Source organism: Anarhichas minor, unplaced genomic scaffold, assembly GCF_050575085.1.
Source record: "Anarhichas minor isolate MPS153535 unplaced genomic scaffold, ASM5057508v1 ptg000027l, whole genome shotgun sequence".
Classification (NCBI taxonomy): Eukaryota; Metazoa; Chordata; class Actinopteri; order Perciformes; family Anarhichadidae; genus Anarhichas; species Anarhichas minor.
In genome coordinates, this window is record NW_027466473.1 from 18,868,406 (window position 1) to 18,888,505 (window position 20,100).

The 20,100-nt window shown below is 40.5% G+C and overlaps 1 protein-coding gene across 1 annotated transcript in view; it reads left to right on the top strand.

Moving 5' to 3' along the window:
• cadm1a (cell adhesion molecule 1a) overlaps positions 1-20,100 on the top strand; it is a 330,300-nt gene that overhangs the window by 251,891 nt on the left and 58,309 nt on the right. The window contains exons 3-5 of the mRNA XM_076102623.1: positions 3,492-3,638; positions 16,212-16,364; positions 17,053-17,190. Coding sequence (XP_075958738.1) covers positions 3,492-3,638; positions 16,212-16,364; positions 17,053-17,190 — 438 coding nt within the window. The remainder of the gene's footprint in view (positions 1-3,491; positions 3,639-16,211; positions 16,365-17,052; positions 17,191-20,100) is intronic.

A 20,100-nucleotide genomic window follows, 5' to 3' on the forward strand; every position in this document is an offset into this window, starting at 1 on the left:
TACTAAAACATGTGAAACCAGTGGTTTGGCCCTTTAAGGCAAAACCTGTTTGTCAGGAAAGGTTGCCTGATAACAAACTGTCCAGTTACAAGCTTTGGCCCTTGTTATTTTTGTTTTTCTTTGTTTTTTAAAGTGACATTCCAAACTCACCTCCAGCTCAAGATTTTCATGCCAAAAATAATGTCAAAAAAGCTTTGGGTTGCAGCTTCAAACTGCCTTCGCCGTGCACAATGTAAGAAGTGCTTTTCCTGCAGCACCTCTGACAGTGTCCTAGCTGACCGCGACGGCACATGGTTGTTGTTGTTGGCCATTAATTAGTGTAAAGCCCACCGCCTCCCCGTACCATCTTTCAGCGTGTCACAGTTGTTTATTTAGCACAACAGGAACAATTAGGCAGCTGACATGGCAGCCGCCACTTGAAGTCCGTCGGACTACCTCCCCTGACTTAACACACAACTTAGCAGACACATTGCAGCACCCTGCTGCTGCCTTGTAACCTTCAGAGGATGCCTTGAAACGCATTCTCCAATATGTTAGCGTATTATCATAACCAGATGCCCACCTTACCGCCCACCTCGGCACATGTTTGAAAAATGAGGCTCGGTCTTGAATATTAAAGATGGCGAGGTTCATTTATTTAGGGCTGTGTTCGGGCCACCAAGGGATGCTCATTTGAATCTCGTTTGTAAAGCTGTCTATCCTTATCTGTCAGCATCAGAGGATGCAATTTCTCTCTTCCCACCTCATCCTCCTTGTCTACTAAATGGCAGGGATATTTAGAGGTGCTTGACAACTGAGGCATGCAAATTAGCAGTTGATGTTTCCTGCATTCTTTTTTAGTTTCTTTCACTTCACCCCCCCCCTACCGCCCCTGAGTTGGTCCTTTTAGCCTCTGTGAGAAGATGTTATTTGTGATGCTATTTTTGTAGCTATGTAGGAGGAGAGTGTTAGGGGGGATTACAAAGACTTTATCCATAAGTTTTCTCTTAACCTCAATTGCCAGCTTGGCAGTGTTTATATGATCTGGTTTAACGTTGGCAGTCCACAATTACATTAGTGTAACCCTTTATCTCAAAATGAATGAAAAGTAATTCACGAGAACACCCAACTCCATTTGTACGTCGTAGCCTCATATTGAACCACCTGTTTGTAATAGCTGTAATATCTATGAGGTGGAATGCTGGTACAATGTAGTGCTTTTCCAAATTAACACTGATAAAAAGCAGTGGAGGGAAAGCAGTGAATGTATTTACCTTTTACTGAGAGCATCAAATGCCAGGACTAGGTCACAGATTACACAATATCGGGCTGGAAATGTTTCAATCTGGCATGAGTGTTGCCTCGCACGGCAGCTGGGTTGCTGCTCTATCATGTGAGAATCGCTGGATCACAAATCACACGAAAATCCATCTTGTCAAGCTGGAAGTGATGCGCTCGTGCCTGAACCAATGCCGGTCGCGTAGATGCTGCAATAGCATCAGTCATATCAGAACTGGGAGAGTATTTTTTCAGTGAAAGAAGAGCAAAAAAACGTCACTAAAGGCTTTTCTAGATGCAAGAGACGATTTCGCTCTTCTTCGATCATATGGTTCGTGGATCTGATGGGTTGAATGTGACCCATGATTAACAGTGATCGACAGATGGTTCATCCAATCACATGCCAAGAATTTTGTGGAAACAGTTTTCCAATGACGTCTTCTCGCATGGTTCTGTGTAACAAACCATCTGACGCATCAGGTTAGCATACGTGGGGTGTCAGAAACAAATGTGTCATTTTATCTTATATAATGTGTCAGAGTGGAAAACAAGCCAAGCTGTGTCCGGGACGCCCTAATGGTTATCTTTTATTCTGCCTCCTTTTGGATACGGTAGTTTGATAACATCTACGACAAGCTTGCTGACAGACCTAATCCTTTGGACATCATGAAAAAGCCAAGCAGGTGCTCAGTTTAATTGCTTCCCCTTTTAGTCTAACGTGTGTCTCGGCGGACACGGAAAGACCACGGAAAATCACAAATGTCTCGTAGTCCGATCTTGGCAAGTTGTAGGAGTTTGTTCAATACAAGGCTAGTTAAAAGTAATATAAGTTAATGTGTTAATATGTATTCTATAAGTGATTCTGTGTTTCTAATTGTCTGCTCTGTCAGTCGGATGTCATTTTGGTGCTGAGTGTGTTTCTTTTAATAAGATGTGGACAAGCTGCTGGACAGGACAGTATTATTAGTACACCTGCAGAGTGTTCTCCTGCATGACCACCTGCACCTTTTTCCAGTATTGTTGTCTAATGTGTTCTACAGTATTGTTTCTGTTACTGAGTAGCAGAAACATTTCAAATACGCTCACTTGGTATCCAAAATTGCTGATTTGACGTTTCACTTTGACTGCCTGCTTGTGTTTCGCCATGGTGCCATGTGTCTGTGTGCATGTGTGCTGCATCTCACCATGAAATATATTGCGCTGGGGACTGATAACTAGCAGCCACCGCTGGCAACCTGCCAGGTGTTTGTTTTGTTGCAATCATTTAAAATAAACCAAAGCCACTCAAGGCTTGCCATCAACGGCAACAATGGATGCAACCCCAAAGCAAAGTCTGAGATGTTATTACTGTAGTTTTTCAAATCAAAGTAGCACAGCGCTAGAAAGAATCCATTTTTCATTCTACAGGTAGAGATACTGTTTGTGAAACAACGAAGTGTAGCAATCTGAGTTGCAGCTGATGACCGACGAAGGCCGTGAACGATTTTTCTCAGCCCACAGGCCTGTTCTCTGGTCACTCGGTTCTCTTTATTTCCCGTGGACATGCATTAAAGGGTTTTGGTCCACCACTTGCTGCAGGTTACCAAAGCCAATTAAATGGTATAATAAACCAAAACACTTACTAAAGAAAGGAGAACATAATGCACATATATATATACAACAAACTGTTGTAGAGCATTGTCTGCAGTGCTTGTGTTCTATTGTTGCATAGTAGCACATGACGGCATTTCTTATTTTTAATCATTTTTAATGTCCAGCTCAGGTAAAAATAGATAGACTATAGGCCTTCCTCACAGCATAGATTTTGACTTGGGTGTTACTGATAACACTAACTATAGCTCTGTTCATTTCAACTGTTGAAATTGAACATGAGCCAACATGCAGATACCAGGAACCTGCAAGCAAAGCAGCTAAATGGAATTCGGCAACAATTAATTTCATTACTTACACCTGTGCTTTTCCCTACTGTGACAAGTCAAAATGTCTTAAGGTCTGTCCTTACTCGGTAGGTTTTCACTCTGCTTTTCTTTAATCCCATGTGTGCTAATCATTTCTGTTCACGCCTCCCTCCTGGTTTCCATTAACACACCTGAAAGTCATTGTAATGATGTGCCTTGTGGGAATTTTAAAAAAAGTAAGGGAAACCCTTAAAAGGACAAGTCCTTTTAAGGGTTTCCCTAACTTTTTTTTTGCATTTGTCGATACACCTGTGTTCCTGTCTTTTTCTTTTCCAGATGGGTTTCAGAACCTGGTGACAGACAACGTGTCGGTGGTGGAGGGCGAGATGGCCATCATCAGCTGTCGAGTGAAGAACAATGACGAGTCCGTTATCCAGCTGCTCAACCCTAACAGGCAGACGATTTACTTCAGAAACATGAGACGTGAGTGTTATGCAATCTTTACTTGAGGGGTGTTGTTGTGTACTGTTGTTGGGGAACAATCATCTTGTTTTGACCGGATGAAAACCATTGCCATTAATGTGCATGTTTCATTCAAAGCCATCACTAATGCAGCCAATTTCAATTTTAATTATTTCCTGCTTCATGTTGCAACTGAGAGACTGGAACAAAATGAGATACCAACATGAACAGGCTGATGGGACTATTGCTGTTATGCTGTTTTGTTTGGCACTGTTTCCCATGTGTGGTTTTGATTCATGGTCAGTTTGTTCAGAACAAGGTCAGGGTTCAAAATGCAATGTAAATATATATGTAGGCAGTTAAGGCTTAATTAGCTATCTGGTGTGGTCCACAAACGCAGGTGACGTTCCCTTGACTACTCGCTTCTTTTATACAGTCGATGCTACCTATGCTAGTCTCCTCAGCAAACCTTGCCATCACAATGTTAACATCAGAGCTAGATTTGGTAAACGGGTCAGACTACACCGTCCCAGGAGGGGATCCTCCCACACCAAGGGGCCACCCCTGAGCCGCCGAGTTGAATCCCTCAGTCTGACTGCTGTTGAGAAGTGTAGAAAAATGCTTTTGGTTCATTACAGAAGTGTGACGGGCCATTGTGAAACTAAGAGAAACACTGCCTCAGACGAAGTCAGACAAAATCGCCTGTTTACCATCGATGGAGTTACGAGATTTAGTCCCAGGTTCTTTTTTTAATACTTTTAATTTGTTAAATTTTCCTCGTATATGGCAAAAAGATAACAGTTGCAGTCTTAAAAGACTTAACATTGCCTATAAAGTATGCCCAGGTTTCACTAAACATTCCAGATTATCCTCCTGCACTTGATATACAGTACAGTTGTATCGGTTTAGGAAAACATCATAGATCATCTAAAGGGTTATTATGAGGCTGTCAGAGGATAAAGTAGGCTGTAACGGGTAGTAGACACTGTCCGCTGCAAGTGAGAAATCATTCCGCGCTGCCATGTCTTTATGTGATTGATATGGAATGTGTTTAATTATAGTCTGAAGCAGTTTGATGTGATCAGATGACATGGAAATCAATCCCAGTGAGGCATTTATTTATGTCAGTTCCACTGGTTCATTTTGCAGGCAGTCATAAAATTAGACATTTGACACATCATTTGCATTTGGTAAAAATTTCGTCAAGCCGCAGTTTGACGACAAATCTCATGAATTAGGAAAAACATGATAAACTGTGTAGTTTAACCAAATCATGTGAATGGAGCCGGCAGTAAAGCTGTAAAACATTGATTAATATTCTCTTACATTACTTGCACTTCTTCCAGGGAGCTACATTAAGTTTGACCCACATGTCTGCTGTAGGATTAATACAGAATGAGGTTAATATAATCTACCAAACATGGTTCGCTTTCAGCATAGCTGCTTTAATAAAAGCAGCTCATATCCCTAAACATTTAATGACCTGTTGTGTTTATTCTTATCCTGCCCAATTATAATGTCACAGCTCTAATTAGCTGTATTCAGTTGGACATACTCTGTGCCCTGTCTTTCCAGCTTTCGGGTTTTTTAATTATGTTTTTTGAGCCCCTGAGTTTAGAATGTCGAGTATAAAATATAGTCGACCTCTGTAACTATATACCAGTAGTATTATGTTGTAAGTTCAAAATGTACAAAGATCAGCCCCTATGATTAATTATTGGCTTTTACAGTAGTGGATTTCATAGTGCTCTGAGCAGGTTGTATCCCAGCACTGTTCATATACAAGTAATTAGCATTAGCAAATATGGTTTTGATATAACAAGGTCCTGTTTATAGTACATTTTTTGTATATGTTGACTTGTTTATTGAGCTAAGACTTCAGTTGTGTGCACAAACGTAACGTACATAGACTCATGACATAGTTCTTTCAACATTTGGATCCATAAGAGACTTCCTGGCCCCCTGTGAGCCGGGTGTCAGGCCCTCCTGCACACTCACCACCCCTCCTTAGTCATGTTCACTGCCTGACAAACACACCCTCTACATATTATACAAGGGCACACTCGCAGAAAGGCTTCGTGCGTATGCTAAACCAGCTGTATTTATCCGCTGTTGTGCAGAGCCGCAGTGAGCCGACTCCCACAAGCTGGCTGTCAAGGGCAAGGTGTTTTTTCTTTGATGGGGGGGCTCCTTGATCTCCTGTGATCCCTCCCAGGCATCTTCGCCGCAGCTGCACTGCTTCATTATGACATGGCATCCACCAGGCAGCCTCCAAACAACATATCACATCTGCCATCTCCGTCTGAGTCCACAGTGGTGGATTATATTTGTGAGTGTGAGATGGAGAGCAAGAGAGGGTAAAGAGACAGAAAGGAATGAGTGCTTTGAAACCGGCTGCAGGTACGTTCACAGAATAAACCTTAATATTGGTCACCATACTGTTACACTTCATATCCACTCAGAGTGGTCCGGATTTTACCCCCGTTCCGTAAAAAGCCTTAGAGTATTTATACAGAGTGGTAGTACTACCTTTACTTTAGTAAAAGATCTGAGTACTTCTTCCACTACTACAAAAAAAAGCATGAGAACAGTGGGTCACATCGTTCACCTCACACGAAGCAGCAGCAGCTAACTTCTGTGACAAGAAAAACGAATGATGCTTTTATGTATTGTTGTTATCACTATTTTTAGTCACCAGAGTATGCACAGATGGTGACGTTTCCAAGACACAATGACCTGTTTAACATGTAAAGACTGTTGCTAGAGGTAGTAAACACCCAGCTGGAATGTTGCAGCTCTAACTGCCATATGTTTTTGTTTTTTTTCTTTCCCAATGTAAGACACAATCCTTCAACAGCTAATGTTATGTCCCTGAGATGACCTATTTTAGTTCATTTGCATGGCTTTCATTATTAAATTCAACACTATAAGCAAGGAGCACTGTGACACAACACACTTCCTAAATTATGACATTTGAAAAGACAATATTTAGATTAGTTCCTAAATGTTAATGCTATTGAGAAGCCCTCATGTTATTATCAAACATCTGTACCTTGAAATTTAAGTGAATATTCAAAATCCTCCCATAAATTCGACCAAATCTCCACCACGTCTTCAGCTAACCAACCAGCATCACTCCTCGAACACTTACTTCACATATGCGTAACTGTTGTGGCTTTGTAGCATGAATAAGGTTGATGACCAAAGATGCATATAGTAATACCGCAGCATTTAGAGACTGCTAACAGATCTAATTTATATTTACTAAATACACATGCGGAAACCTCTGACCTCACTCAACAAAGCAAAATATATTTTTCTTGAAATACATGGTTGCTTGTATAAAAAAAGACTACTAGGAGCACTTGAGCAGTGACACACAAACACTGCCCTTGTTCTCCTGTGGAGGAGGGAAAGATCGCAGCTTCTATAGCAGTGGGTGATCTGTCCACAGAAGGCCAGCAAGGATCAGGGTGAACGGCTTTGTGTGAAAACAACTTAATAAGGCAGCTTGGAAGGAAAAAGTGTTTATTATATAACATATTTCTACATGAAGGACACGATAGGACCCACAGAAGCAAAGAGACTGAATGATTATTATTTTAATGAATATATTTAATAGCAATTGAGCTAACTGTGATTAATGACATTACTTAAAAATGTATATCTAAATATTTAAGTTTATATATATATATAACATATATTTCCTGATGGGTACAAAAACTGCCCCATTGAAAATGAATAGTGACCTAAGAGTGATTGAAGTGCCGTGGTGGTTTTGTTACACAATCAGGATATGCATGTTGAATCAGCAATAGGCAGCAGTTTCTCACTGTGTATCCTTGACAATCAAATACGGTGTTCTACATCCACGCCAAGTGAAAAGTACCACACATTGGCCTTCATGTCATGTCATCACTCATACCAATTGCATGTTGCTCTTTCTGGGTCGGCGACCACAAATTCTAACAAGAAGTAACTGTTGGGTCATCTTCACACTTGAAAGGTTTCTGGTATGTTAATGTCAAGTGGAAACAGCAGGAGGGAGTCCAACCGGAACAAGATGGCTGAGATAGTCTTTCAACTCACTCTTGGCTTTCGAGTGTTTCAAGTAGCTCTGCTTGTTGTGCATCTGTCTTTAAATATGAGAACACTTTTGTGGGATTTATGGCTGGGTTAAAAGGATAGTTCTGGTGTTTTGAAGTGGTGTATAAGTACCTGGGTCGCGTTTCTGGTCACCCGAAAAAGTGTTCTGTGGGATAGAATTACAGTTTTATTCAATCGAATCTTGTGCCTTTGGCGAAAGCATAGACAAAGGCTTTAGTTCTCTGCTTGAAATAGCTTTCTCATGGAAAGGTAAACCAGCTATTTATTTTGTAAACATAGCTAAGGTTAATCTGATATCGATTTTTTTCTTTTTTTTTTTTTAGGTGGGCCTTTCTTTTGGGTGGCTGAGATACAATTAACGGTTGTGCAACATGTTTTTGTCCATGTGAGGAGTCAGAGTGGAAAGTCTGACATTTAAGTTGGCCATTTTGAATGGCAGGGCGTTTCATGTGAACACAAGAGATTGTATACTTGAAGATTGTGCCAAATGTAAAAGCATTGCGTGTAGCCTTTTGAAAAAAGTGTGGTTTAGAACTGCAATCTGAAGCAGGACATTTGCTTGTGTTTCAGCAGAATTGGCTCAGGGATTTGGTGCAAAATCACTGTTGTGGGCATTGTGTCTCAAGTACCAGTATTAGTGTGTAAACAATTGAGAAACACTGTGATGGGATGCATCTCAAGGATATAAAACTGAACTAAATGGAGCTGATTTAAATATACACAATATCAACATAATGCTTCAGCAATATTTTAATGAAAATGACGATACAGAAGTGCAGAAGAAGGACTGATTAAATAAAAAAGATGACGTGACTGATGTGAGACAGAAAATAACTCGAACAATGGAAATTACTAAAAGGAGCATAAGAACATGGAGTACTCTGATTACAGTCAGCTGTGCCAACGAGAGAAAAGCCCCTGAGTCTTAACAACTGCTGAAGCAATGCTAAATGTCCCCATACTTTGGGTTTAGGTGGTGACTACACAGTGATTTGGAAGCCTGGACTTCACCTAGAGTGGGGAGGAGGGTTTCTTGTACGAATGTAATTACCCCCGGCCCACCTCGTCTCACCCATTGTGACACCCAGTGAAAAAACTTTGATGTGCTCCTCTCAAAAACTAGCAGCAGCCACTAATCACAATTGATTGCAGACACTTAGGCGAGGCACACTTATCATCGCCTGCTCTCTCTGGATGGGAGCATCCTCGGCTGAAGCTGGGAGAAGAGATGATTCAAATGAAATGCAGAGAATGAAAGAAAGAATCAAGAGAGGGGGGAAAAACAAGCAAGATGAGTATAAAGTCATACAGTCCGCACAGGTGAAATAGGGGCGAAAGAGCCATTAGAGGATGTATTGATCCCAACTCTCTCATGTCTTCAAGTTTATTTTCACCAGAAAACTCATCCACTCTAATTTTATCTTCACTGTTACATTTCAATGATGAGATCATGGCAGCTTGATGGATTTTATTCATGATAACTTCAAAACATGAAATATGTATTTATCTCCATTCAAGGTGACCATGTAGGCCATGCCAGAACTGAGAAAGTAGTAGAGTAAGTGTTGAACAGGTTCTAATGCAGAGCATCATCTAGTTGTATTAGCCGTCGTTTTTGTCGTGGCCATAGATTTGTGAGGACGATTCTAGTGATCAGACAACTTTGCCCTTTAATGTAAATGGTCTGGCAATGGAAAATTACCATATTATATGGTTGATAATCAATAAATGGCATATTCAGTTTTGACTTTTTAGTAAAAAAAAATCCGAATCAGAAAATCCTGTTTTCCACCCGATAGTTACCCAAGCTGAGAGGAGACTCGTCAGAAAAACTCAATGCTATTTGTTATTCGATCAAACACTTAAAAAGCATCTTTTTATCTTGAGAAACGACCTCCTTTCCTTTCTTCGTGTCAGTTATGACTGTGAGATATTATGATTCCCAGCGTCTCCTGTAAACATGTGAAAGTGTCCTTGAGCAAGACACTGAAACAAACTCAAATTGTCAGTGATGAGCTGGCCAGTGCTTTGCACGCCAGCTCTGCTGCTGCTGCTGTGTGTGTGTGTGTGTGTGTGTGTGTGTGTGTGTGTGTGTGTGTGTGTGTGTGTGTGTGTGTGTGTGTGTGTGTGTGTGTGTGTGTGTGTGTGTGTGTGTGTGTGCGTGTGCGCGTGCGCGTGCGTGCGTGAACAAGAGGCTTTGGAAAGCACTTTGTCCTTCTCAGGTTGGGAAGTGCCATCTATACGCATCCCATTTAGTATTTAAGTGCTGACTGGTAATATGAGATGGGACGTGATTCCATGACCACAGGGTCTAATGCAAACATTAAAGGATTGGGTTTCATTTTTTCATATGTATCCTAATACAATGATCACATGCCATACGCATGCTGAAAGAGTCATTGGTCACTGATGTCATTCCTCCTCTCCGTACCGGCCGCAAAGCTATAAGTGCCAACAATGTAAAAGTTGAGCTAAAGCTAATGTGAAGTTTCATTAGTCTGAGTTCGGCCTGGCAGTCACGTTAAGGTTTATTGCCACTTTGTTTTGTCCCAGCAGCAAACCTACATGCAACAAACCCCTCCCATTAAGAAACACTGTTTGTGGAAACTCAACGATGGAATTTTGCAGTAAAAAGACTAACTTTTGCAGATCCCAACCTTATTGGCTCAGACAGTCCGGGCATATCTTTGAAGACACATGCCCATCCACTCATGCATGCACACGTTTAGTTTACATTGCACTAATTGTAACACTATTCACTACTCTGGCACTCAACTCAAAATGTCTTTTTTCATAGTTTCCTCTATTTCTTTCAGAGAGTGGTAGACATACACAGCATTACAAACAAAACATGCATAGAGGGCTTACAGAATACAGAACAACAGGATTCATTAATACTGTTTATCTGCAGTAATCTGCATGGCAAGTGACACTACACTCGATAACTTTAAAAAAAATTAACTTTCACATTGTCACCTACCTCTCAAAGTCTCCTTCTGCTGTTCTGTCTTATCGCTGCTTTTAAATTAGCTTCATCCCCATCAGCTGTAAAAAAGTGACAGATCAGATAATGCGCAGCCTTTCAGAGTTTGGACGGACTCTTCCAAAGTCCTGACTATCATTTACCTTTGTCAGACATCTGTGATGTCCTTCTCATGCTATCAGATATGATAGAACAAGAGAAGAAGAAGAACAGGGCAGAAGGAGCATGAAGCTAAAGGTCACCTTCTATTTTTGTCCAAAGTACGCAGAGAGGATATATATTCTAGTGTGCTCTGAACTGTCGGCTGTGTTGTTCACCTTCTGTTTGCCAGGACCGCCGCGTTTTATTTCTGAAGAAGACCACTGTGTTCAACCCTGCTGTGTGAACCAGACTGTTCTCCATCGTCTGTCCTTGTATCTCTTTGAGCCTACAGTATTGTTGCCCCAAGCCCTGAGCATGTGGAACTGTGTCCTTGCCACAGTGTCTCAGTGTTTCTTCTCAATGTGTATTAGGCGGCATTTATTCATTCAGCTCATGCTTATACCACAATGCCTTATTTAGAAGTGATACATAAGAGGATTATGAGCGTTTTTTTTGTGAAATGGATTATATCTGATTGGCATGGATTATGTCGAGTTGATGGAAGGAAGGCCATTGGCAAAGGAACAAGCTATTTGATCTTTGTGCTGTTCAGAATCCTGATCGAGGACTGTTATTTGTAACACTGCAGGATATTTTAAAATTGGTGTTATTGTCTTGTGAAATATTTTGGCTTCAGAGCTCTGAATCACCACCAACATCTCTGATCTCAACTCAGCTGTTGAGACTGACAGCTGTTCCCACTGGTTGATATAAACCAGAGGTTCCCACATTTTTTCAGACCATATACATTACAGCAGACGCTTTTATCCAAAGCGACTTATAATTCAGATTCTATTACATTTCTATTGTTATTAAATTTCCAACTGCAGACTCTTACTCCTCTTCATTGCATTGAAAGGTTTGTCTGACTCTCAACTGTCAGGGCCATCGTTGTCACCTGTCTCTTGGAACTCATCCGAATCATTGATATAAACAATCGACCAATCGGAGCTCTGTAGCCTGGAGTGAGGAAAGGAACATCGTCGTGATTTAGAGTTTAGTATGATAGCGGCTGGAGAGATATTTACAAACCAAGTCATTTTCCTTCAAAGCAAGACCAGGCAGATGTAAGTTGATCACATCACCTGTAGGACAGCATATCTAGCTGGTGTATTTGAGACAGAAAAACATCTTTATCAAAGTTACAGAGCCAAACAAACAAAGCATCTCCACTCTAGTTGAATGTGCAGGCAAAAGGTTAGTGGCTAACAGCAGCCTTAATGGAAGAGTTGTGGTTTCCAAAGTACTTCCTTGGTTAAATGTTACGGTTGCTTTCCGTCTCTTTTTTGAAGTTGTGCTGGCTCGCGTGGCTGGCTTTCCATCTGGACCCAGCAGACCTCAGCTCACTCAACATCTTGTGGAATATTTGTAAAGAGAAAAGGTGAAACGCACTGGAACATAACAGGAAATGTCAACTCTAAAGGAGAGATGAAATCTTTTTGATAACTGTTGTTAAGTGTCCAACTTATTAATATCCGGCTCCTTGCTCATTATTCTAAACATAAATATTAGTTTTCCATCTATGTTTATGCCACCATTTTTTTATGTCCTCTTCCTGCAAACCAGGTTGTGTCGTGGTTATATTTTGCTTTTGGTGACCTTCTGAAGGGATATAGTTTCTTATACTTTTTCAGTGCATCACTTGTGGACATATATTTGGGTGTCTGGAGTGCCTACCAACGCACGTACCGTGAAATAAGACAACTCAGTCTTTTTTTTTTTTGTGGGCTGCCTAGGTCAGAAAACATGGGATTCAAAACAACATTCAGTTTTGCCATTCAGACTGGGCTTTTTGGGGAAGGGGGGGCTTAAAGAGACGGACACTAAAATGGTGAATACAGGTATATTAAGACAGACAGTTTGAGAAAAATGTGTTTTGTGAACAAACAATGCAAAATACAAACATGAACCTGAAAATGACCGTTATAGGCCCCCTTAAAGCTTGTTCTAGACACCATGATGTCCTACAAAGCTCATATTAGTCACTTTGCTTAAAATCTAAGAATTCAACTCGGATCCTTATACTGTTTCTCAGTTCATAACAGAACTACCAATATTGAGATGCTTACACTGCTGCCAGTCACCTTTACCACAGTGCCCTCGATTCATCCATTATATATCTTCATCATACCAGTAGCAAAAAAGTATGAGTAGTTTTCCCTCCGGAGCAGCTCTGCCTCTAAAAAAAACAGGTTGTACGCTTTCTTCAGTGCATCTGTATACTGCAGAATCGGTATGTTTTAATCTGGCAATATTTAATTCAATTAAATCATTAGGATTATAGTCTGACCCCTAATTTTAATGAGGCTAACCAGGCTTTTGAATGAGCTACACTAATTAGGGGCGTATTATTCATGTGCCACAATAAGGGCTTCATTGTGCTTAGATAAAATAATCTAATAGCTTCACTAATGGAAACCAACCATTTAAGTTTTTTTTAGCAAATGTGAAGAATGACGTCTGTGTCGGGAAAGAATAAGCATTTGCATGAAAAATAGCCTCCTTGTATGCTGCGCTGTCAGATGGCTCGGTTCAAGTTTTTTTTTCTTGTGTCTTTGTACTGTGAAGTATTGTCAGCAGACCTTTCTGGCAGGATAATCACAGGCAGAATGAAGTGGGAAGGTGGCAGCAGCACATTATGTCATGTGCAAAGCAGCCAACAGTATGCACTTGTATTACACTTGTAATATATCACGCCTTATAACAATAATCATGACACATGTATAATGACTTACAACTTCAAGTGTCATAATACTTCATAAATGCTGGTCACATTTGTTGACCTTTTTTCCCCATTCCCAGAGCTGTAATACAATATAAGTGAGTGATCAGCAATTATGAAATAAGGATACTTGACTGTATAAGTCATTTCACTCCGTGTTTAGGACATAGTATACGTAAGGATTGCATAACTAGTGAGCTACTTTTACAATGCCCGTACCAACAAGGGCCTTTAAAGCAACAAACAAACAGATTTCAACTAGAAAGTTTCGTCAATAGAGCGCAGATCTCAGAGCCAGGTGTGTCTGCAACTACCACAGCTATATTGTCGATTGAATGAATACAACCCATAATTTGCTAACCCCTCCATCTAGACCGCAAGTGTATCAGACGTGTATCAAACGGATACGCTCTCACTTTGCAGATGTCTGCGCTGGCACGCGTCTCGAGAGTGTAACTGTGACTTGAAGAGTTTATTTTGGTTTGAAGTCCATTTTTTTTCAACAATACACATGTAAATGCGAGGTTGATAAAGAGGCACGGAAATAACTGTCTGCAGAGCAACAGATATACAGTCTATGGTTTTGCACACACATACCCGTGCAGTAGTATTCCTTGTGGACAATCCAAAGGCCTGTAATGGTCGCACCATGTCGCAGAGAGCCTGAGGAGCCTCGCCGTGATAATACTTCCATTGTTTATTGTAATAAAGCATTATGGATATTTGAGTGCTTGTACCTATAATTCTACAGTGCTATGAGCTGATTATCACACCTTATAAGTATGTGTATAATGCATTATAGACGAGGGCATTGTAAAAATGAATTTTTTTTTTTCCTTAATGTGGTGACAAAAAAAGTTTCATCTCCAGTCAGCACTTAATATGTGTCTGATGTTCTTGTTTAATGATGCACAAAATCAATTGTGGTGATTAGTTTTCTCATTTCTTACTGGCCGTCTCCCTCTCTCCTTTTTCAATCACTCTCCATGTGTCAATCTCGTGACGTTGAAGGCAAATACACCCTGGCAATACAGCAGCATCACCTTCCTTCTGTTCGTCATCTGTGAAATCATAATGTAGCCCGGCATTAACAAAATAAAATAAATCTGTTTAAGTCTGTTTTGAGGTCTTGTGTGTCAGAAGTTTCCATGTTTAATGCTTTAAGAAATAAAAAAAACAGAACCAGAGTACACAGATCTATACAAGGAGAGTACAAGGAGAGTACAGAGTGTAAAGAGCCTGGAGTTACCGTCAGTCAGACCAGAATTTATCAGCACATCAAAGGGGGATGGAGACGGGTAGGCTTTCATCTTACCACATGTTGTCATTATACATTACAGCTGATAGAGTGCGCTTAGGTAGATGGGCAAACAAGGTAAGGCAAGATGAAAGTGGCTGCAGATGAGCAAGAGATAGTGGATTTGTCCTCAATTGCACTGTAGGCCAACTAAATGTCAGCCTCTGTTTATGCTAATCATGTTGTTAGCATGTTCTGTATGACTGCACATGCCAAACAGGACGGAGTTATTCAAGTGTAAATTGTGTCTTTCTTTCTGTGGTTTTCTTTCATTGTTTTCTCTGGAAGGTTCTTCGAAGCAGACTGGAAGCTGTGATGCACTTCAAGCTACAATGACTTGTGGCATCTTTGTTCATATGCAAACTATTAAATATGCATTTTTACACAAACACGCCTTCTCAAAGAGAGGAAGAGGAAAACAGAAAACAACCTCTTATCATTGCTATTGTGCTATTATTATTTGTCTGTAAATGAATAGCTTTAAAAATGAATAGCGTAACAGCATAGCAAGCCTCACAGTGTACAAGGAAGCACAGTTTTGCCTTATATACTGTACTTTACACTTATAGAACTAGGGTTACAATGGCGTAAACTTTCTTACCATCCATGAAAGTTGACTCCATGATATAACGCTCATATTTATTTCAACATCATGAAAAACGTTAACTCCCTCTCGCAGCATATGTGTTGACTGAAAGTCATATATGCAGAACAGATGTACAGACGTCACTTGCTACTCATTACTCAGGGCAAAATGGAGACGACCCACGGTCCCTCAAAGAACAGATCACAACAGAGGCAGATTGAAGGAAAGTGTAATGAAATAGCAATTCAGTCTGATTGCCAGGCTGTAGTGGATAACAGAAGAAATAGTAACAGTGAGGTATTCTGACCTCAATCCACTGAGCAAAAAAGCAAACAAACAGAAAACAAAAAGCTCGAAGTGGAGATGGCTCAGCATCTCAGGAAAGATGTCAGCTATGATGGGGTCTTCTTTCAGTCGTAGACCTCAAACAGTCAATCACTGCAAAGGATTTGACAGCAAATATTGATATATGATGAGGTTTGGTTTGTCCATTTATGTTTGGCTCACTAAAATCGAGGGATCGAACATAAAAAGGGTTCCAAATCCTACACAGTTCATCTGATTCTAGAGGAGAAAATGTGTCCAAATACTTCAACGGTATGAATAATAAGTAAAGAGTAAAGTTCATTGTTGTATATTATTTTATTACAGCATTTGACTTGTGGTATTTACTGGTATTTTACCGTGCATATGTGTATGTGTGTATATACAGTATGCCATATGAATTGACAAAAGTACCGTGTGTTTTTCTCCTGCAGCACTGAAAGACGCTCGCTTTCAGCTGGTGAACTTCTCCGACAACGAGCTGCGGGTGTCGCTGTCTAATGTCTCTCTGTCAGACGAGGGGCGATATGTTTGCCAGCTCTACACAGACCCCCCCCAGGAAGCCTACGCTGACATCACCGTCCTAAGTACAACCGCAAAACACACACGCACATAAAGATATACACAAACACTCAATGTTATTAGTAGCAGCGAGGCAAAAGCCTTTTAATTAACATTTAGACTGTGGAAGACAGCATACATTCACATCCTGAGCATCATGGTTGACAGCTTACTAGGAAGCCTGCAAGAGGTTTTGACAGCAGTTTGGAACAGGAAAAGCATGTATCTCATATCTGGCTGCTTATTAAGTCTTGTCATAATGTTGTAGTGTTTAAGCTAGCTAATATACAGTAAACGGGTTCATAATTGCTGATGGCGAGTATACACAACGAGGCCGTTAAGTCGGACTATTTGGCGTTTTGTGGTCTCATTTAGCCACTTGTTAGCAACCGTCTTTTATAAGCTTAAACAATTCTGTAGTGTGGTATCTACTAAGGTATCTTATGGCCTGTAGCCGGGTATCAATCAGTAGAGGGCAGTTGCTTTGCATATTTATACCACAATATGCAGAATTCAAATACTTTGGACTAAAAATTGGACCTGAATCCAGATCAATCTCTAAATACATATACATTGGTTTTCAGCTGAAAAAGTGGTCTGGGCTTTTAATTACTCTTAAAAAAAAAAAGAAGTCGTCTCTCTGTCAGCTCTGTTGTCTTCTCAACATGTAGTGCCCCAATGTTTACAGAGATTTGTTTGTGTGTCCTGTCGCAGTTCCTCCAGGTAACCCCATCATCGAGGCCCGGGATGAGGTCCTGAGCGAGGGCAACGAGACAGAGATGACCTGCACTGCCATGAGCAGTAAGCCTGCTGCCACCATCAAATGGATGAAGGGAGATAAAGAGCTTCCAGGTAGGTCGACTCCGCACATAAAGAGACGCTCACAATCATCTATCATGACATTTCCTGTGTTAACACAATAAAGCTGGTATGTAATATTGCAGACAATGTTTTTTTCACAAATATTTACTCATCGCTCTACTTTTTTGATTGCTTATCTGAACAAAGAATACTTCTGTGTGAAAGAACACACTGTGTTCCATGAACCAGAGAAATAGGGCTGAATGATGTGTCACCTCTAAGAAGAAAGAAAACTCCTGCTTCCACTGTTACCCTGGCTTTAAAAAAACACGGTACCATACATAAATTCCACATAAAAGCAAACAAAAGAAGAAGACCATGAACGTTTTCAATTGCAATTCAATGCAATTTTCTCTTAATAACCCTGAAATGTGAATGAACCTGAATCTTCACCTATTACCTCAACCATTGTGTTTTTAAGGTGAAGTCAGTCCACAAACATTTTACATATTTGACATCCAAGCAGACACCCCTTCTGTAATTCTGAAAAGTCGTAAAGACTTCAACCACTGAGGTGGATTCTAAAAGTCTCAAATAACCTATTGTTGAGTAAACTAGACTTAAGCTCCCTCAGAAGGCTAAACTACTAGAGATATGGAGAGAAAACGTTGCTAATAGTTTACCCTTCTGCTAATCGCTGCAGTGAACTACCTGTAGCTGTGAGCCTTTGGCTACTGTTAGCAAAAGGCTGAAATATTAGCAACATCTCCGTCTGTGAAACACTGAAACACACCAATATTATCAGACTGTCTTTTCGATAAGTCTGTCATCCATTTTTGGGTTGCTTTGCAGTGTAGGCAGTTGTTGCCAATGCTGGAATAATCACTTTTTCTGCAGGATATTTCGCCATTAAATCAGGCTTTTACTGTCTGAAACGTCCTTCACGTGCACGTGCATGTGCATTTATACAACAGCCAACAGGGACACCTTTTGTCTGAAATGACCTGCGATTGGCCTAAGTTTCCCGTCACAGGGTCGATTTATTTTTCAAAACCTGACAACAGAGCCAAGAGGAGTCTAGTTTTCTCTCAGACCACTTGAATTACAACATACTGAAAGGTTATTTTGGATACTTTGCCAAATGAAAATATACTGCCTTCCCAGTTTTGTGATGGAAGGAATCTAATCATGACTTAAACCAACATGGACTTTTGATCTCAGGACTAAATTAAAAAATAGCTGGCAATATTAAAACTATTGTTGAGACCAGGTTGACTGCTCCGTTTGCTGATCGAGTAATGGCTAAACCAAAAAGACAAAATGTCTTGAGGGGCAGTATGTCGCAGCAGGTTGCAAGCTCAGAGAGCCAAACCATTTCAGAAATCAAGAAGAAGCGGTTGAGATAGATCCCAAAGTCGATGCCAAATAGTGTGTTGTTACACACCGGTAAAGCACAGGCCCCACCGGTGGGCATCAGGGGACACTGGAGCTAGATGCCCTTTCTGAGCATTTCCTTTATAGAGCAGTCTGCAATCCGTTGCAGACCATGGAAATAGATAACACTGCTATAGATGAAAGCAATTTTGGTATATGCAGAAAATGACACACCTGCTGCTTAGCATTTCATACACGGTTTGTTGAACAAACCAACAGAAAAAAAAACATTGTTTTAGGCTTAAAAGGTCATCATGAATTATTGTGTTTGCCATGGAATAAAAATAATTCAGTGAAAACGATCTTTTATTTAACTACTTTGCCACTGGTGACCCTGTTGAATCCAGAATGCACCTGCACACAAGTTTCTGTAGGTTTGCACGGTCTACTTTTAAGTGTTGCAAAATTATTTTTCAACAACTTTTGCATGCACGTGTGCATTTTTTAAGCCCTTGTGCCAAGTGTATAAATGAACCATTTTTAGGGACAGTTTCTTTCCTCCCTCGCTGGTGTCCCATATTTACTGCTTGCATCAATGCTGTTGCTTTTCAAATGGAGCTCTGCTGTGACTTTGAATAGTTTCCATTAAGGCGATGTGCATGTGCAGTGGTGGCCAGAGTCTGTTGGCACTGCGACAACTTTCATGCCTTCATCAATGGTAGCTGAGCTTCAGAAGTCAGAGCGGAGCTCAGGGGTGAACAGGCCTCCTGCCAGGCAGCTCCACCTTAGAGCCCAGACAGCAAGCTTTGTAAAGACTTTGAAACAAAGGTCCTAATCTGAAGTTGTGTAGAAGGCCCTGAGCAGCTTCACCTTTACACTGCAGCACATTACACCCTCAGTGGTCTGCTCAAATCCGAGAATGCTCCAATGTGCCAAGGTCAGGGATAGTCTTAAAACTAGCTGTTAACACCACAAAAAATGACTGTTGACATTCAGTCAAATCCTCTTACATTGCTATGTTTCTGCTGACCACTAAATACTTAGCTATTGGCAATATTTAAATATTGATTAGCCAAAGGTAGCTCTCCTGTGGTCACTGTTCAGTGAAGCTCCTAAATATAGTATCTTAATTGTGCAAATGCTCTTGTGTCCGATTACAGAAACTGACTCATTTTAGACTTAAAACATGAAGATGAATGTTCTTGAATTTTACTTTTCAGATTCAGTAATCTTGTATTTCAATATTTTGTACACCAGGATGGTCACAGTGAAAACCTTTTTACTTGACATTAAGTTAAATGAATAAATGACCAACAGAAATCATATCAACTTAATTAATCTAATCCATTAAAATGATTACTTATTGATGAAGAATCTGCTGCAGAAAGCTGTCGGTAACGCTGTAAACATGGTGTTTGGATGCAGGCTAAGTGGTAGCGGTGGCCACTGAAATACCGATCCATTATTCAGGGTTGCACAGCATCTCTGTTTAATGGGATCTTGCCACGGTGCCTCCATACAGAACACTCTCCATCCAGCATATTCTTGGTTTTCGGTGTGCGATGACTTTATTTGTTTTGAGTAATA